General features: G+C 37.4%; 2 protein-coding genes across 2 annotated transcripts; both read right to left on the bottom strand.

Annotated features, from left to right (window-relative positions):
* Window positions 1-326: 326 nt before the first annotated feature.
* On the bottom strand, window positions 327-6,053 carry LOC143631835 (receptor like protein kinase S.2-like). The gene is made up of 8 exons (XM_077100461.1): window positions 5,589-6,053; window positions 5,260-5,535; window positions 3,873-4,760; window positions 2,722-3,615; window positions 1,910-2,050; window positions 1,277-1,383; window positions 718-1,078; window positions 327-584 (listed from the first exon to the last, which is right to left on the bottom strand). Exons 1-8 carry the CDS (start codon window positions 6,051-6,053, stop codon window positions 327-329), a joined length of 3,390 nt encoding a protein of 1,129 aa, XP_076956576.1.
* A 41-nt stretch (window positions 6,054-6,094) lies between these two features.
* LOC143631834 (receptor-like protein kinase ANXUR1) lies at window positions 6,095-7,393 on the bottom strand. The gene is made up of 3 exons (XM_077100459.1): window positions 6,461-7,393; window positions 6,309-6,365; window positions 6,095-6,241 (listed from the first exon to the last, which is right to left on the bottom strand). The coding sequence occupies exons 1-3, from the start codon at window positions 7,391-7,393 to the stop codon at window positions 6,095-6,097; spliced, it is 1,137 nt and encodes a 378-aa protein (XP_076956574.1).
* Between the last annotated feature and the right edge of the window lie 10,142 nt (window positions 7,394-17,535).

The following is a 17,535-nucleotide window of genomic DNA, read 5'->3' as shown; positions in this document are numbered from 1 at the left end:
AAATACAATCATTTTTAAGTTGATGACTTGAGTTGAATTTCCAGACTTTAACCTCCATCCATCCGTCTTCTCTTCGTTTTGGAACACTATGGTTTTCATGTAAGTTCCACGGGCTTGGGGATCTAAAATAAATAATTTCAGCTGGTTTCTTGTTTCGACGAACTAGATCTCTTACTATCACCGGACAATGCAACCCAACACATTTTTCTGAAAGCTTGAAAACAATGTAACACAAATATTCTGTATCTTGCGACAACATGTAATATAGAAGAGCATATAGTAAAGTTATGTAAATGAAGAGTTAGAATTGGAATATTTAAGTTTGTTCAAAAAGCAAACCTCGACTCGGATGAGGGTTTTAGATGAAAATGCTTCACACTAGAAGAGCCATACAAAGCTTCCTTTGCTGAAAGCATAAGATGTTTCATTCCATTCGCTTCGTTTGGCGTTAACAACTGTTCATCAAAGGGTTGAAAAGAAGGATATGTTACCAAAGAATATTGTATCATTTCATATCTTTTGAGCATTTCATGAGTGCCAACTACCTGATCCTTGGGGGCTTGCTCAATTTCTTTATTTTTATCCTGTTAAAAAGTTATGAGATCATATAACTAATTTATGATGATATTATTACAAATGCACCACTATTTAATTTTAATTTTTAAAACATGAGAGGAAGAATACATAATGGAAACTAAAGAGTATTTTCAAGCTTACATTGTCGATGACTCGAAACTCAATGCCTTCAACATAGATGGAACTGTTTCCACAATGGTATCGTGAAAGGCTTTCGAGTAAAACTTCAAAATGAGTATCCTTCCTGTGACTCAAAAACCGGCACAATACAATCATCATCCATTTGTCATCTCTCCATGTTGCAAAATATGCTTGTAACTTCTCTCCACCCCTCTTGTACTTTAAGTTCACATACATCGGTTCACTTGAACGTTTTATCGTATCACAAAATTTGAAGATGATATAAGCTCCGTAATTGACACCAAGAGATAAATAGTGAGTTGTAATATGAATTTGGATCATTAGCTTCGAGATATCGAATATCTCTGCTACTTTCTGAAACCTGCACTTGCCATAAGATATTAAAGTATATATTCATGTCCCAACTATCTTGATGAGGTTAATCTACTAACTGTTGAGTTGAGATGATCCTTACTAAATAATAAACCATTTCATATACTTTAGTTTCAAGAATCTTTACTTTGAAAACATCATTGATATAATCTAATAGACTATTAGACTCATAGAAATAGATACGAACCTTGATTCCTGAACATGGCGCCATTTATGTGACCTACGGTTTTTGAACCAAAACATCATCGCAGATATCCTTTCATTTATTTCTCCATCACTGCCAAGTGAAAACAACTACATACAAAACGAAATGAATCAAACCCGAATTCTATCACGTGTAAATGTTTGGGATGAGGACATTAACATTTAGTAGTTGAAAAAGTGACTATTACAAGGCCAACTACAATGAAGGGTGAACCCACAATATATACTAGGGGTGTGCTTGGGCTTGTTTGGACGGTTTAAGCTCAAGCCGAACCAAAAACTAAAGGTTCGGTTTCTATGCTTTTAAAAAGCAGTCGGATTTAGTTTTTCCGGATTTTACAATGGGTTTGATTCGGTTTAAAATGTTCCTTAACTGCAAATAATCATTACACTCAAATTTAACGACTCTTCCACAAAATAATGACGCCTAACAATCGGAGCTCATCCATAGTTAAGGAACATTTTTAAAATCGGTCTTTTTGGCAACCACGAGACTTGAACCCTCATTCATTAGAAAGGCACAACCTTATTCAACACCTCCATACCGCTAGGCCAAAAGGCATTTTGATTTGTAATTTAGGATTTATTCACACGAAATGAAATATGAATTAGTTACCACTTTGTCGTGTTGAAGAAGGATTCCTTTGGAAAACATATTGTACAGATGCTCAGAGTCGTAGATCTGCGGGGTTTTTGACGCCTGGATGATCTCTTTGTAGTCTATAGGCAACTTAGGCTCCCATGTTTCATGATTCTCCTATATAGCAATTAAACATTTAAAATTTTAAACTTGATATACAAATATTTATCTACTTTCTAGTTTCTACACAAAGAAGCTGTTGAAATATAAAATATGTATTTGTTTCAATTCAATGTCAAACATATAAATATATAATCGTATAAAATATTCCTTACAATTCATTATCATACATATCTAGGATAGGATGTTTGGTATTAATTGTTTCTCTAATATATTTTTCGGTTGTGTTGTATGTCTAAAAAATATGTGAGCTGATGATGGATTGGGCTGTTGCTGTTGCTTTGGGCTTATTTGTGTCATCAAGATTCAGGCCCGTTTGTGTGTTAAGTCAATATATATCTGAAAGTCCTCAGGAAAGAGTTTGAGAGACTTCGACGATTCATTCTCACTTCACACATATTATTTCTCTCTCTACTTCTTTCATCTTGAATTAGGGTGTTCATAAATTTTCTGTTTGATTTCGTATTGTAATCAAATCTGGTGTATTCAATTGTTTTGAGTATTATGAAGATATCAATCTGTGTTTGTGACAGAAGCACAACAAGAACACATAAGAAAAAATGTCTTTCAATTAAGAAAGCAAAATATATAGGATGTCACTGCTCATCTATGAAAACTGAGTTTATGTTCAGCTTTTTGGTAAATAAAATAAAAGTATGAAAACTTACCTGGAACTCCAATGCCTTCTTAAGTTGTATGACCACATCACTCGCCCATGGCCGATCACGCCAGTTAAAATCTAAGCATTGAAGAGCAATATCAATAAACGTACTCAATGATTGTGGCGCAACTTGTTCCTTTATAAACTCAAATATCAACTCATCAAGATTTTTGTGTTGCTTGTAGTGTATATTAGCTAAGGGGCCTAACGATAGATCAGAGGAAGTCGTGGTACTTCCCTTTTTCCCGCACAACATCTCAACTAAAATCACACCTAATGAGTATATATCCGACCGCCTTTGTGAGTATCTTTCAATTCGAAACTTTGGGTCGACGTATTCCAGTGAGTTGCGACCACCATAATGAACAAAATAAGTCCAGTCATTGTTGTCTGAATCTGGACTACAAGATAGCTCGAAATTAGAAATTTTAGCATTCCAATCACTACCAAGTAGAATGCTTCCACTTTTAATATTTCTATGCATCATATAATCCTCATGAAAATAATCCAGTCCATTTGCAACATCGATGCATATCTTTAGCCGTTTTGTCCATGTAAGACGAGGATCATCCAAATACATATCGAGTCTTCCATTACAGGCCTGCTCATAAACAATGATGTGTTCATCCATTTCAGTACAGTACCCGGCAAGAGCGACAATATTCTCATGTTTATAGCAAGAAAGAATATAAAGCTCTGTCCAAAACATAAAAGCGCCTCTACGAGAATTTGCATCCGTCCTCTTTGCAACAATGGGGGTACATCCATTAGCATGTGAAACTTCTCCTTTGTAAAGCTTCCAAAAAGTATCTTCTCCAATGAAATTGCAATTACTGAAGTTTTGTGTGCCCAATTTTATTGCTTCGAGTGATATATGGAGGTTGTTGTCCACAATGGTTTTCTGTGATCATGACACTTGCATCAGATTTGTAATTGAAAAACAAAATTAGAAGTATCTTAAAATTTGTTAAATTAGTATCCAAGCACTATTAGTCACCTACTGAACAAAATACTAAAAATATGTATATTGATAAGCACATTGAACGCCATGCTTGCTGTGTGCGCATATAATGTATATACATGTGGGCCATTGGGGGCAAAAACGAAATTGCACTAATTTTGACGTTATTTTGATGAAATAAAAGTATGAAAACTTACTTGGATTTTCAAGGTCTCTTCAAGTTGTCTTACTACCTTGTCTGCTTTTGGCCGATCATGACAAACATATTTATCTAAGCATTTAATGGCAATCTCCATAAACACAGCCAATGATGTTGGAATAATTTGTTCCTTTATACCCTCAAATATCATCTCATCAAACTTTCCCCGCATATAGCATGATACCGATAAAGGGCCTAACGACTGAGAGTAGTCCTCGCATCCCTCTACCCACGCCAATCTCCCACACGTCATCTCAACTAAAATAACACCTAATGAGTATATATCCGAGTAATCTCCTAAGAGATCGTACCGTCTTTGTGCTGGGTCAACGTATCCCAACGAGGTGCAATCTTTAAGATCCGCATATTCATTGTCTTCACTTGTCCAAGATTTTGAGGACATTTCAAGATTAGAAATTTTAGCATTCCAATCACCATCTAGTAGAATGCTACCACTTTTAATGTCTCTATGTAGTACCTGTTGCGGGTTGAAATTATGAAGAAATTTCAACCCGTTTGCAATATCGATGCATATCTTGAGGCGTTGCAACCATGTAAGCCTAGGATCGTCCAAATGTTGATTGAGTCTTCCGTTAGAGGCATGCTCATAAACAATGATGTTTTCATTCTCTTCGTTGCAATAGCCTACGAGACCAATGATGTTTTCATGCTTACACCGGGAAAGATTATCAACCTCGGTTAGAAACTGTGTATGTCCTTGATCAGAATTTTTATCCCATCGCTTTATGAGAACACTCGTATGATCAACTTTTCCTTCGTAAAGCTTCCATGATCTTCCTTCTTCTGTGCAATTGCAATCACTGAAGTTTTGTGTGCCATGTTTTATAGCTTCAAGTGATATACGGAGGTTGTCCTTACCGGTTTTCTATGAAACATGGCACTCAAATTAACTTAGTAATTATTATTAAACAAAATACTGTCAATAAATTCATTCAGATAGCATCTAAACACTACGAGTCACCAATTTAAATTACAAAAAATTAAAAAAATGTGAATGATTTGGCTGAATGAATAAATTATTAAAGAACACGTAAGAAAAGAAAGAAAGAGAACATGTCAGTTTCAGGATTAAGGGGGAATATTTAAAGTTAATCCTGAAACAGGTTATCAAAAAAGTTAAAGAGGCTAAGTGAAAGTATTTTAGTATGTTTGTGTTGGCACGTTTCTTTAGTATGATAAGAATATTAAGTATTATTTAGTTTCCTAGAATATGTTGACTTGTTTTGCAAGACATTTGTTTAGTATATATAGATGGGTTATGGGTCATTGTAAATGTGTTAGTTATGATAAATAGAAAGAGTCTTTCGATGTTCGTGTTCTTAGGCCTGATTTCCAACAGTTACATTTTGAATTGAGATACTTACTTGAAAAGTTAATGCTTTCTCGAGTTCTTTGATGACGTCTTCCATTGTTGGACGCTCAGACTGAGTTTCCGCCAAACATTTATATGCGATATTTGTAAATGTATCCAAAGAATCTTTATCGACCCCTCCGATTATTAGAAAAACCTTATCATCGACATCCATTATTCTTGGATCAACCAAAGTATTCAACTTTCCTTCATTGAAGCATTGTCGTACTACCGATGGAAGCCCCTTTTGACCGTAAGTTTTATCATATGCCAGCTTCCCACACATGATCTCAAACAAAACGACTCCAAAAGAGTAAATGTCTGATTTAGTTTTCAGCCTACCTGTACTAAGATATTCTGGATCAAAGTACACTTATGTCCCAGCAATGGTATAGGTAATGAGGGTGCTACCTTGCTGATTTGTAGGGAGAGCCCAAAATCCGCAATCTTTGCCATCCATCTATCATCCAATAGAATGTTGGCACTTTTTATATCGCGGTGTATTACACTTTGTTTATCCGTTGTACTTGTGTGGAGATACTTCAATCCATGTGCAACATCAAGACATATTTGAATACGTTGAGCCCAAGTTAGATTATTTTTGCCATCAATGTTTTCCAAATAATCAGCAAGGCATCCATTAGAAACATACTTGTAAACAAGGATCATCTCTCCTCCTTCATCACAAAAACCTTGAAGAGAAACTATATTTGGATGCTTACAATTACTAAGCATTTCAATTTCTGCAAAGAAACCTTGTTCTCCTTGTTCGTCATTTCTACTAAAGATGCGTTTAATAGCTACCATGCTATGATTTTCAGGTGATTTGCCTTTATTTTTCACTTCGATCACCGGTAGTTTCTCTCATCAAGATTAAGTTGTGCTTTATACACCTTTCCATAGCCTCCTGACCCAATGCAGTACATTTCGGGAAATTTATTGGTTGCCAACTCTATATCTCTTAATAGAAATTTCAAGTGATCCAAGTTTTTCCTCTGTAGTAAAAATTACTTGTTAATAAAAAAATATCATGATACATACAATAACTTTAATCGTAATTACCTTCAAGTGGTTAGGTGATGATGGACCTTCAACTGGAGTAGCTTTAATTGATGCATTCTTCAATCGATAATCACGACAATAAGAACTAAATTAGTGAACATGACAAACTATTGAATATGGAATCAGACACAAAAGAGAAGTCAAAGAATTACGTGTTTGTGTTGAAGCTCCAACGCTTTCTCAAGTTTTGAGATAACTTGATTTATATTTGGACGTTGTGATTGCTGCTCCTTTAAGCAACAATATGCTGTTTCAGCAAAGATGTTCAATGATTGCAAGTTCATTTGTTTTCGAAGGTCCGGATCAATCAAATCATCTAGTTTACTCTCTTCGAAATGTGAATTGGCCAATCGAGCAAAATACCAATTATCGTTGTTTTGAATGGTTGCTTCCCTCCCAAACAAGACTTCAAACAACACGACACCAAAGGAAAAGACGTCTGACTTATGAGTTAAAGCTTTCATGCTTTCATATGTTGGGTCCATATATTGTAATGTGCAATAATAGCTACTAGTGAAGTGGAGATGATGCTTTTTAGCTCTAAGAGCAAAAGCAAAATCATATAACCTGGGTTCCCAGTTGTGATCTAGTAAAATTTTGGAGCTTTTGATGTTACAATGTAACACATGGTGATCGTCTTCGACATCATAATTAAGGTATTTTAAAGCATGTGCAGCCTTGACACATATATGCAGTCTTTGCATCCAAGTGAGAGTTGAGCCACTTAGATGTTTATCTAGACTTCCATTGGCCCCATGCATGTTTATGATGATTAGCTCTTCCTCCCCGAAGGAATCTTTTGTGCCAGATAACTTGAAAACAGTGGCAATGTTTTTGTGCTTGAGAACTTTTGAAATAAGCGCGTCGTTTGCTACGAGGTTTATTTGCGTAGTTTTGGGTGCAACAATATGAATCACTTGTTCTGATTGCAAGAGTTGTGCTTTGTAAACCTTAAAATAGGAATCTTGGGTGATGAGATTCTCATCAATGATGGCTGATTCTATCTCTTCATATGGGAGAGATAAGTACCGATCATATTCCCATTCGTTCATCTTGGTTGTGTCTATGATGGAAGATGAAGACATGATGTCGTGCGTAGCGCCGGATCTAGAAATTTTAGCTAGTAGATGCTAAAAAAATGTCAACCTAGAACGGGTTAAACAAAAATGGGCCGAGTAAAAAATTACATTAATTAAACTAAGTATAGAAATGTAAGCAAAAAATTTCAATAAACTAAATAACCAAAATACATATAACAATTGACATCTACGTGATTTCATCTTTTGAAAACGCTCAATTACTATTTCATTCGTAATACTTGCAAATGTTTCTTTTTAACACTACAAACTGCACTTGCAAGTTTGTCTCCCACTCCCGTATAACTCGTAGATTCCGAATTTCCAATTGATGAAGAAGTTGCAATCTTGGCTTAGTTGATATTTTTCAAAATAAAGTTACACTTAGGCTTGAAAAGTTGGGTCGGGGCACTATAAAAGATATGTCGGACGCTTGGATCTTTGGGCGTAGACTTAGGGATGACAATGGGCCGGGCTCGGGCCGGGTATTGGTAATTCCAAACCTATGCCCGTTTATAGAATAGTATCCCATACCCGGCCCATTATCCGCCGGGTATCGAGTATACCCGCGGGTATCGAATATACTCGTTAGTTAAAAAAAGTACTTTTGATTTCCAAGTACATTTTTTTACTGCTATAATTCTTTTATACATTTTATTCAAATTACAACTATTACAAATTAAAATATGATAGACTACATACATACAAGCATTACATTGAATATAAATAAATATATCACTAATTAAAATATGAATATACGATACACTGAATATATACTTCACAACATACAAAATATAAAGAATATCAATAATTACATATCACATAAGAAAAAAAACTATTTTTTTATATGTGTACAAACTAAAAATGAAGCATTAATAAACAAGAGTTAAGGGTATATAACAATTAAAATTAAAAATTTTGCGGGTGTATGACTCGGGTAATTGGACCGGGCATTATTTGATCTCATACCCGTCAGGTTTCGAGTATACCTGTCCCATATGTTTCGGATATACTTGTCGGGCTCGGGGTCTGGGCAAGCAGGAGGGGAGTATAAGAACAGGTGAACAAACCACTACCTACACCGACGCCACTGTCACAACTCACAACTACCGAAAGAAGTAATTAATAGTTATAAAAAATCAATTTTGAACTTAAATTAACTAAATAAGTTGGGATTTAGTGTTGGATTTAATGGTCGGTTCGGGTCAAGTCAACGCGGACCGACCCGAATATGACCCGGTATGAGTTACACCGGGGGTAACGATATATTAACCCACTTACATGAAGACTGGGCCCGACACAATCAAAGATGGATTAGGCTTTATTTTGGAGTTTGGGCTTAAGCCCAATGGGTTCAAATTGGTTTAAACCCTAGTTATTATTCTATATGTAGTATAATTACTTTATATTAAATAATTAAGCTTTCCATTTGAAAACCCTAGCCACACCCATAACACTATCGCTGCCGGCAGACCTTTTCCGGCCACCGGATCTCCGGCCGCCGGCTTACAGCCTCTGCCGTCATCCCATCACCACTATAACTACCACCGCTGCTCCTCTCTAGTCACCGGTGTTGTTGTTTGCTCAATCCGCCAGCCGCAACCCTAACTCCGGCGAACCCGGTTTTCCGGTGACCTGCTATTCCGGCAGTTCCGGTTTTCCGGCAGCTGCTACTGCAGCTTGTCTACTGTTCTGTTGCTGTTCCGTTATTGTTCAGCTTCTGTTCGGCTGCTGTCCGTCGCAATATATCCGCTGCCATCGTGTCACGCCATCGCCGGAGTTGTCCGCCGCCGCCGTGTACCACTGCCGCAACCGGAACTTGTTGAGGTCCGATTGATTGTGTCATTTTTCTAGCTCTTTTTCGTTAGCCTTCGGTGTCTTCCCGGTTTCGATAACCGAGGTATATCGACAAACTAATCTTGGTTGTTTATTGTTGTTTATATCGTACTCGTATAAAGTTGTAATCGGATCCGGGTCTTGGGTTTCGGTTTTTGGTTCGTGTTAATCGTTTATATTCCGCTGCGTTTTATAGTTCGTTTATATCTTTGATTATTAGTATTGATTAATAACTATTAAACGAAATTATTAACTAAAACGGGTTTAAGATACTTGACCGTTTTCGTTCCGAACCACCGTTGAAACCCAACAGTGGTATCAGAGCCGCGGTTACAACGTACGATTCGATCCCGGTTCGTTTAAAACCGGATCTACATCTTAAACTTTAAATCTTTTAAAGTTTATAGATCTAGATTTATTTTCGGGTGATTTTTATTTGGTCAAAATTTTGTTTATTTTATTTGACCAAGTCAAAACGACCCGAAATTTTATTTATTTTAAATATGTAAATCCGGCCCCGACCTATGTTTGTTTGGTTGTGTTTGGTGTTTGAGCTTGTTTTTGGCCATATGGATGGTTCAAAAGTTGTAAAAGGTTATTATTTATTTTTCGGTTTTCTTTTGGCCATAAAGATGGTTCAAATTTGTAATAGGACAAATTATTGTTAGTTTATAAATCTGTAATTAAGAAGACGCGAAGATAACCGAGGACGAGCTCAAGGATTACTTGGAGTTAGTGGGAGTTCGGGCAAGATGACGGGATGCACGAAGAAGTCATTCCTTGTGGTTGTTTTGTGTTGTGAACCCCTTGACCCGATCGGTCTCCCTAATTGGCTCTAGCGAGACCGATCACCTTTTGGCCATAAGGATTTACATATTATTTGCTATTGTGGTTGCTTGGATTGTTTATAATAAGATTATAATATCACCGACCTAATACCAAATAAATTTGAAAATAAACATTTTATTAACCAATTATGTTTTGCAAATTAAAAGCGTTTTGATTTCCAAAACTAATAACTTAATAGATTTCTATTAACTTAAAATTGGTTAGTCATATCGCGACAAACTTAGTTTTTAATAGGTTATTTAAAACTAAGTGTCCTGAGAGATGAAAGGGTTCATCAATTCGTCCCGATAATAAATACAGTAAAATTTGACTTTTACTCTATTTGGTAATTTTAAAATTAATCCCAATTTAAAACCAATAGTTCATGCTAATCCTACTACAAGTCACACTTGAGGCATACTGCGAAATTTCGAGTGTTTGGAGCTACAGCACCGCACTTGTTTTCTAGCCTATCCCATCAAGGTGAAAGCGTTTCGTTGACACATCCGGCCATTTCACACGTCACTATACTAGGACAGCTATTACTTTACTCTCCTGTTACGTGCTAAAGCTGTCTGGAGACTTAAAGTGGGCAAAGATGAGGCTAAACGTATCTATACAGACAATCGTTGTCTCTATAGGTCTCATAACCGAGAATTGTGCTCTATTCACAATTGGCAATCGTTGTCAGTCTGCCTAACCACTTATTAATGTTGTGTGCTATAGCTGCCTTTAATAACTGGAAGCCGGATTCTCATGCTCCTATTTCATTAATGTTATTGGGTCATTAATAATGGGACTACAATGTCGAAAATACTAATTAAATTTACTTTTGCTTAATTAATCAGATGTCGTCAAACGAAAACTCACCCTACGCCCTTAAGACTATCCTTGAGAAGGATAAACTGAACGGTACCAACTTCATCGAATGGCACCGCAACTTGAGACTTGTTCTCACCATGGCAAAGCGCCTGTATGTTCTCGATGGACCTGTTCCAACCGAGCCTGAAAACAACACAGCCGATGCTCAAAAAGTTCTTGAGAAGCATAAGGATGACTCGGCTGATGTCTCTTGCATTATGCTAGCCACCTTGACTTTTGAGCTTTCTAAAGGCTTGGAAGACTTTGGTGCCTATGAGATGCTTGAGCAACTCAAGGGCATGTTCCAGAAACAAGCATGTCAAGAACGTTTCGACACCATGAAACAACTCATCAGTTGCAAGATGGCAGAGGGGTCTCCCGTCAGTGCACATGTTCTTAAGATGAAGGGGCACATCGATCAGCTTAAGAAACTTGATTATCCCCTACCCGATGAGATGGCAGCTGATTTCATCCTCAACTCTCTACCCAGCTCATACAACCAGTTCGTGATGAATTTCAACATGAATGGCTGGGTGAAGACAGTGCCGGAGCTTCATAACATGCTCAAGACGGCTGAGATGAACATTCCTTCTATGACCAATCAAGTTCTGATGAGTCGATCTGCTGGTGTCAAGAAGCCTAATCCCAAGAACCGGGGTTATATGGGTAAGGGCAAGAAGAATGTTACCATTGCTGCCCATCGTGCCACCAATGCTAACAAAGGGGTTCCAAAGATACCACCGCCGCCCCCCTGAGGAGCGCCAGTGCCACCGATGCAACCAAATGGGACACTGGATGAGAAATTGTCCCGAATACCTTTCTGAGATCAAGATGAAGAGAACCAATGGTGAAGGCTCTTCTCGAGGTATTTCCATATACGTCATTAAACTTTTCACTATCTCTAGCAACACATGGGTATTTGATACCGGATGTGGTTTTCACATCGTTAATGTCTTGCAGGAGCCTGAGAAGTGGAAGAAACTAAATAAATGCAGCATGGAACTCATCGTTGGAGATGAGAAGAGAGTACTAGTTCTGGCAACTAGATTATTTCATTTTACTTGTCCATCTGACCTAGTTTTTCATTTGAATAATTGTTTGTATGCTACTGGTTTGACCAGAAACATCGTTTCAGTTTTGTTGTTGTTTGAACAAGGTTTTAAGTACATTTTCAATGGCATGGCTATTTCTACTTACTTAAATGATATATTTTATTTTGAGACTAAACCTCGAAATGGTATTTATGAGATATATGTTCAAACTAATAATAACGTATATAATCTTTCAAAACGTATCAGATCTGGCATTAACAATACATTTCTGGCATTGCCGACTTGGCCACATAAGCAAGGCAAGAGTTAAAGACTCCAATCCGAAGGAATTCTTGAATCCACAGGACCGGACTCTTTCGACGATTATGAATCTTGATTAGCTGGCAAACTCGCCAAAAACTCCTTCACTCATAAAAGTGAACGAGCAAGAGATCTGTTAGGACTCATATATACTGATGTATGTGGACCTTTCAGAACCGTGTCTAGAAACCATGAAAGATACTTCGTTTCTTTTATCAACGATTATAGTCGATATGCTTATGTGTATCTTATGAAACACAAGCATGAAACCTTTGAAATGTTCAAAGAGTTTCAAAACGAAGTGGAAAACCAACTTGGTAAAACCATTGAGATACTTCGATCAGATCGAGGTGGAAACTATCTCAGCTCAGAGTTCATCAATCATCTAAAAGAGTGTGGAATTATTTCACAGCTCACTCCACCTGGCACACCCCAACATAATGGCATGAGCGAGAGAAGGAATCGAACTTTGCTAAACATGGTTCGACCGATGATGTGTAGAACTAGCTTGCCTCACTCCCTTTGGAGTTTCGCCCTTATAACCACCTCCCGCATTCGTCAAATACTACTACCAAAGCGATTATTACTTCTTTCATCCTGATATAAATATGATTTCTATCAAGAGGAAACACCACTTCCTCGAGAAAGAATTTCTCGATCGTGGAACTGGAGATTATTTTGTCGATCTTGAAGAAATTCAAGAACCACAAACAACCGCTAAGAAGCTAGAGTGTCTGATCAACATGTTGTTGTTGCTGATACATCAGACATGAACATGAGCGTTCGCAGAAGTACTAGGACTCTCGCACCCAATCCTAGATACCTATGGCATCTGGATGGTCTGGAAGTCTTATTAGTAGCCGAGTCTGGCGACGAAGCTACTAACTACATATCTGCAATCTTGAATCCGGAATCTGAGAAATGGCGAGATGCCATGAACGCCGAGATGCAATCTATTCATGACAATCAAGTCTAGAACTTGATTGAGCTACCCCCGAAGGTCGGGCTATAGGGAGCAAGTGGATTTTCAAACAAGCATCTCGTAGCTGGAATCTACATTTTGATCAAAGAATTTGATTTTGTCAAAAATGAAGATGAGCCTTGTGTTTACATAAAGGCTAGTGGGAGCACTATATCATTCCTCATCTTGTATGTGGATGATATACTGATCATTGGAAACAACATTCCTATGCTTAAGGGAGTTAAGCACTGGTTGGAATCTTGTTTTGCAATGAAAGATCTTGGAGAAGCCGCATATATTCTGGGAATAGAAGATCTACCGAGATAGATCTAAGTGACTTCTAGGGCTAAGTCATAGTACATACACAAGCAAAGTCATGACACGCTTCTCAATGGACAAATCCAAGATAGGAGCTGTTCCATTGCTAAAAGAACCGTTTTAGCAAATCGCAATCTCCGGCAACGGACATTGAAACAAAGCACATGCAAGCAATTCCATATGCTTTAGCGATTGGCTCTGTCATGTACGCTATATTATGCACTAGACCTGACGTCTCGTAAGCGTGTTTGGAGGAGTGGAAGAGGAGCTCACTGTAAGGTGTTACACTGACGTTAACTTCCAGAATGACCGAGATGTATCTCGCTCATAATCTGCTTGGATGAAGAAATTCATAGGCAACCTCGATCTGGTTCCAAGTTTAGGAAAATGATCGACGTAATATGTGATAACACAGGTGCTATTGCTCAAGCCAAAGAGCCCAATTTTCATCACATAGCCAAGCACATTTTAGTTTCACTATGTACAAAAATTATTGGAACATAAAGACATCATGATAAGCAAAGTAGACACAGGTCAAAAACTAGCTGACTTGTTCACTAAGCCAATGACTCAGGACAAGCATAGAGATGCTGTCGGGTTTAGATTTGCTAGTGATTTATTTTGATTTAGTATTTGGATGTATGAACATTCAAACAGTTGTACTTTTCAGTTCACCTTTGATTTAATGGTTAAATGCAAACGTTGAATGATACAACTGTGTTCTTTTTAATACGTTTAATCCATGAATATTATATTCTAAATTATCCGTAGTCGGTCAGACTCGTGGGAACGATTCTGAATTAAGACTATTCTGACTTTGGACTCAAGGAGTTGACTTCCAAACTCACAGACCTCATTATGAATGACGTTGGATGTAACTCACATCAAATCATCTTCATGGATCTTGATCATAAGATGTTTTGATAATAGTATGCTCATTTAGTATCCTTAGACCTGAGATACATATTAGAACTTTCGTTTACCGAAGAATATTCTTTGATCATGTTAACCGCTGTTGCGTAACTGCCAGCCATAAAGGCATTGATTGGGAATGTTCTGGAGTTCAGTGGGAGTTGTATGTAGTCAAGATGGGATTGTGTACTCTTACATTAAGATGTAATAGTTAGACATAATGGCGCCCTCGTTGATTCAAACTGGTGAAGTGTGAGGCCTCACCCAAACCTACTGTGTGTTTGATTGGACCACTTTGACTCTATATCGAGAACTAAAATTAATGAACACTATATGAGATTGATTTGATCCATGTCTCATTGTTCAATTAATGTCTTATACGGAAAGGATAGATGAAAACGATTACTATAAATTCATTATCTTGCAATAAGGTATTCCAAGATACTTTGGTTATGGATTTAAAGAAAAATGTCATATTTGGTTGGGGACAGCTATGTGTAGCTAGAACGCCTCTGGCTGTTAGCGTTGTGATACTTGACCCAAATCCGTCCAAGTGGGAGACTTTTGGATTTAATGGTCGGTTCAGGTCAAGTCAACGCGGACCGGCCTGAATATGACGCGGTATGAGTTACATTGGGGGTAACGATATATTAACCCACTTACATGATGTCTGGGCCCGACACAATCAAAGATGGATTAAGCTTTATTTTGGTGTTTGGGCTTAAGCCCAATGGGTTCAAATTGGTTTAAACCCTAGTTATTATTCTATATATAGTATAATTACTTTATATTAAATAACTAAGCTTTCCATTTGAAAACCCTAGCCACACCCATAACACCACCGCCGCCGGCAGACGTTTTTCCGGCCACCGGATCTCCGGCCGCCGGCTTACAGCCTCTGCCGTCATCCCATCACCACTATAACTACCACCGCTGCTCCTCTTTATTCACCGGTGTTGTTGTTTGCTCAATCCGCCGGCCGCAACCCTAACTCCGGCGAACCCGGTTTTCCGGTGACCTGCTATTCCGGCAGTTCCGGTTTTCCGGCAGCTGCTACTGCAGCTTGTCTACTGTTCTGTTGCTGTTCCGTTATTGTTCAGCTTCTGTTCGGCAGCTTTCCGTCGCAATATATCCGCTTCCATCGTGTCACGCCGTCGCCGGAGTTGTCCGCCGCCGCCGTGTACCACTGCCGCCACCGGAACTTGTTGAGGTCCGATTGATTGTGTCATTTTTCTAGCTCTTTTTCGTTAGCCTTCGGTGTCTTCCCGGTTTCGATAACCGAGGTATATCGACAAACTAATCTATGGTTGTTTATTATTGTTTATATCGTACTCGTATAAAGTTGTAATCGGATCCGGGTCTTGGGTTTCGGTTTTTGGTTCGTGTTAAATCGTTTATATTCCGCTGCGTTTTATAGTTCGTTTATATCTTTGATTATTAGTATTGATTAGTAACTATTAAACGAAATTATTAACTAAAACGGGTTTAAGATACTTGACCGTTTTCGTTCCGAACCACCGTTGAAACCCAACATTTAGAACATGAAAACTAAATAACTAAACTAAGAGATGCTTGCAAAATCGGAAGAATAAGAAATGTAAATGACAGGCGTACCTGTTATTGCTGGAGATCATAAATTAAATTGTAATTCTAAGCTCAACCTCTCTCTATATATCATAAATTAAATTGCTACTTAATGATAAACCAATTATAAATAAACGACAGATCAACCGGCTAGTATTTTCCATTTAATAATTATGAATTCATAATATAAAAAGACCATTGGGATGGTTTCAAATAAATTATTGCTAAGACTTCTAGAGCCATCTAAGATCCAACTCAATTGCTGACTGAGACGTTACGTGTTGCACAACATCACATGTTCTTACAAGAATATTAATTGTTTTTGGGTCTTGATATGCCTGTGGTCTAGTTAGCTAAGGAATCGCATGTGAATGTATTTAAATAAGTAATTTAACTTCACTTGAGAGTGAGAGGTAATATAGGGAGTTGGTTGTCTTGTTTCAACATTCGGTTAGGCCAGAGTTGTGTGAGAATGAGCTTTGCCTCCTCGGGTTTGATTTCTTGCAATTCCATGTCTTACATTAGATAGAGTTACTCTTTTATCTGAGAGTTTCTAGTACCAATATTTCTTCATGGTTTGTGTCGTTGAGGTTGAGAGGTTCTAAGTCATTAGGGTATCTTAGTAACCTTTATCCTGATGAGTTTGTTTGACCTTATATTAATTTAGGTGAGCTAGTAGAGATTGAGAGGTGATATAACGAACTTGAGTGACTATGAGTTGGTTTATCTTTTCCAGTATCGTTTGATTAGTTTATCCAACGAGTAGTTGTCAATAGCATTCCTAGCTTTTGGTAGTTGTTTCTCTATATTTGATTTCTTATCATGTTAGTTTGGTATTAGATTGAGTTTCAGTTTTAGTCTTTGGATGATTGTCCACAAAACACTTGGACGATCGTTTTGACCCAAAAAAAGTCAAACACTTAAAATTATGGTCAAAACGGTGGCCTGACCAATATTTTGACCGTTGCTCTAACTATAGATGGTCAAACTTTGAAAATTTTTTTCATAACGGTCACTAGACTCTATCCGGACGGCTTTCAAATGGCCGTGTGAATAGAGGTTTGGCGATGTTTGAAATGGTGTTTGATTAAATATCAGTAGCTAGCTAGTTATTACTAACGAGCGTATGTAAGAAAAGGAAAAAAGATCATGAACATTTGAATAAATATATAAACAATTAATTCTTGGTATCCTTAATATGTAATTGATTGGGCGCCCATTACGAACTTTGAATTTAAAACAAGGAACATGCAGGATATGTCATAAAGCATGTGCCATTAAGTGTGAGTATTATCTTATCATCAATAAATGCTAATTTTATTATGCTAAAGGGGTTCTAGAATCTAATACAAGTCTTAGAGGATGTTTCATAGTTTTTTAATGGTCATGAAGAGATTACATGTTAATGATTAATAATCTTTTAATTATTAAAAATCTATTAACCATAAAAATGTAGCCTTTTAATGACTATTAAGATATAAGATGCTACCAAACGACCT

Source organism: Bidens hawaiensis, unplaced genomic scaffold (genome assembly GCF_021521415.1).
Source record: "Bidens hawaiensis isolate Kalapana, Puna unplaced genomic scaffold, B.hawaiensis_p1.1 tig00006258_1, whole genome shotgun sequence".
NCBI lineage: Eukaryota > Viridiplantae > Streptophyta > Magnoliopsida > Asterales > Asteraceae > Bidens > Bidens hawaiensis.
Note: the sequence above shows the minus strand (reverse complement) of the source record. Positions and strands in the feature narration are given on the sequence as shown.

Excerpts from the sequence above, each read along its gene's own strand:
- LOC143631835 (XM_077100461.1), bottom strand. The coding sequence starts at position 6,053 with ATGGTAGCTATTAAACGCATCTTTAGTAGAAATGACGAACAAGGAGAA. Across the intron at positions 4,761-5,259 it reads AGAAAGCATTAACTTTTCAA|AAAACCGGTAAGGACAACCT; the intron begins GTAAGTATCTCA and ends CATGTTTCATAG. Across the intron at positions 585-717 it reads AGTTTCGAGTCATCGACAAT|GATAAAAATAAAGAAATTGA; the intron begins GTAAGCTTGAAA and ends ACTTTTTAACAG.
- LOC143631834 (XM_077100459.1), bottom strand. The coding sequence starts at position 7,393 with ATGTCTTCATCTTCCATCATAGACACAACCAAGATGAACGAATGGGAA. Across the intron at positions 6,366-6,460 it reads TGGAGCTTCAACACAAACAC|AATGCATCAATTAAAGCTAC; the intron begins GTAATTCTTTGA and ends TATCGATTGAAG. Across the intron at positions 6,242-6,308 it reads CATCACCTAACCACTTGAAG|AGGAAAAACTTGGATCACTT; the intron begins GTAATTACGATT and ends TTTTTACTACAG.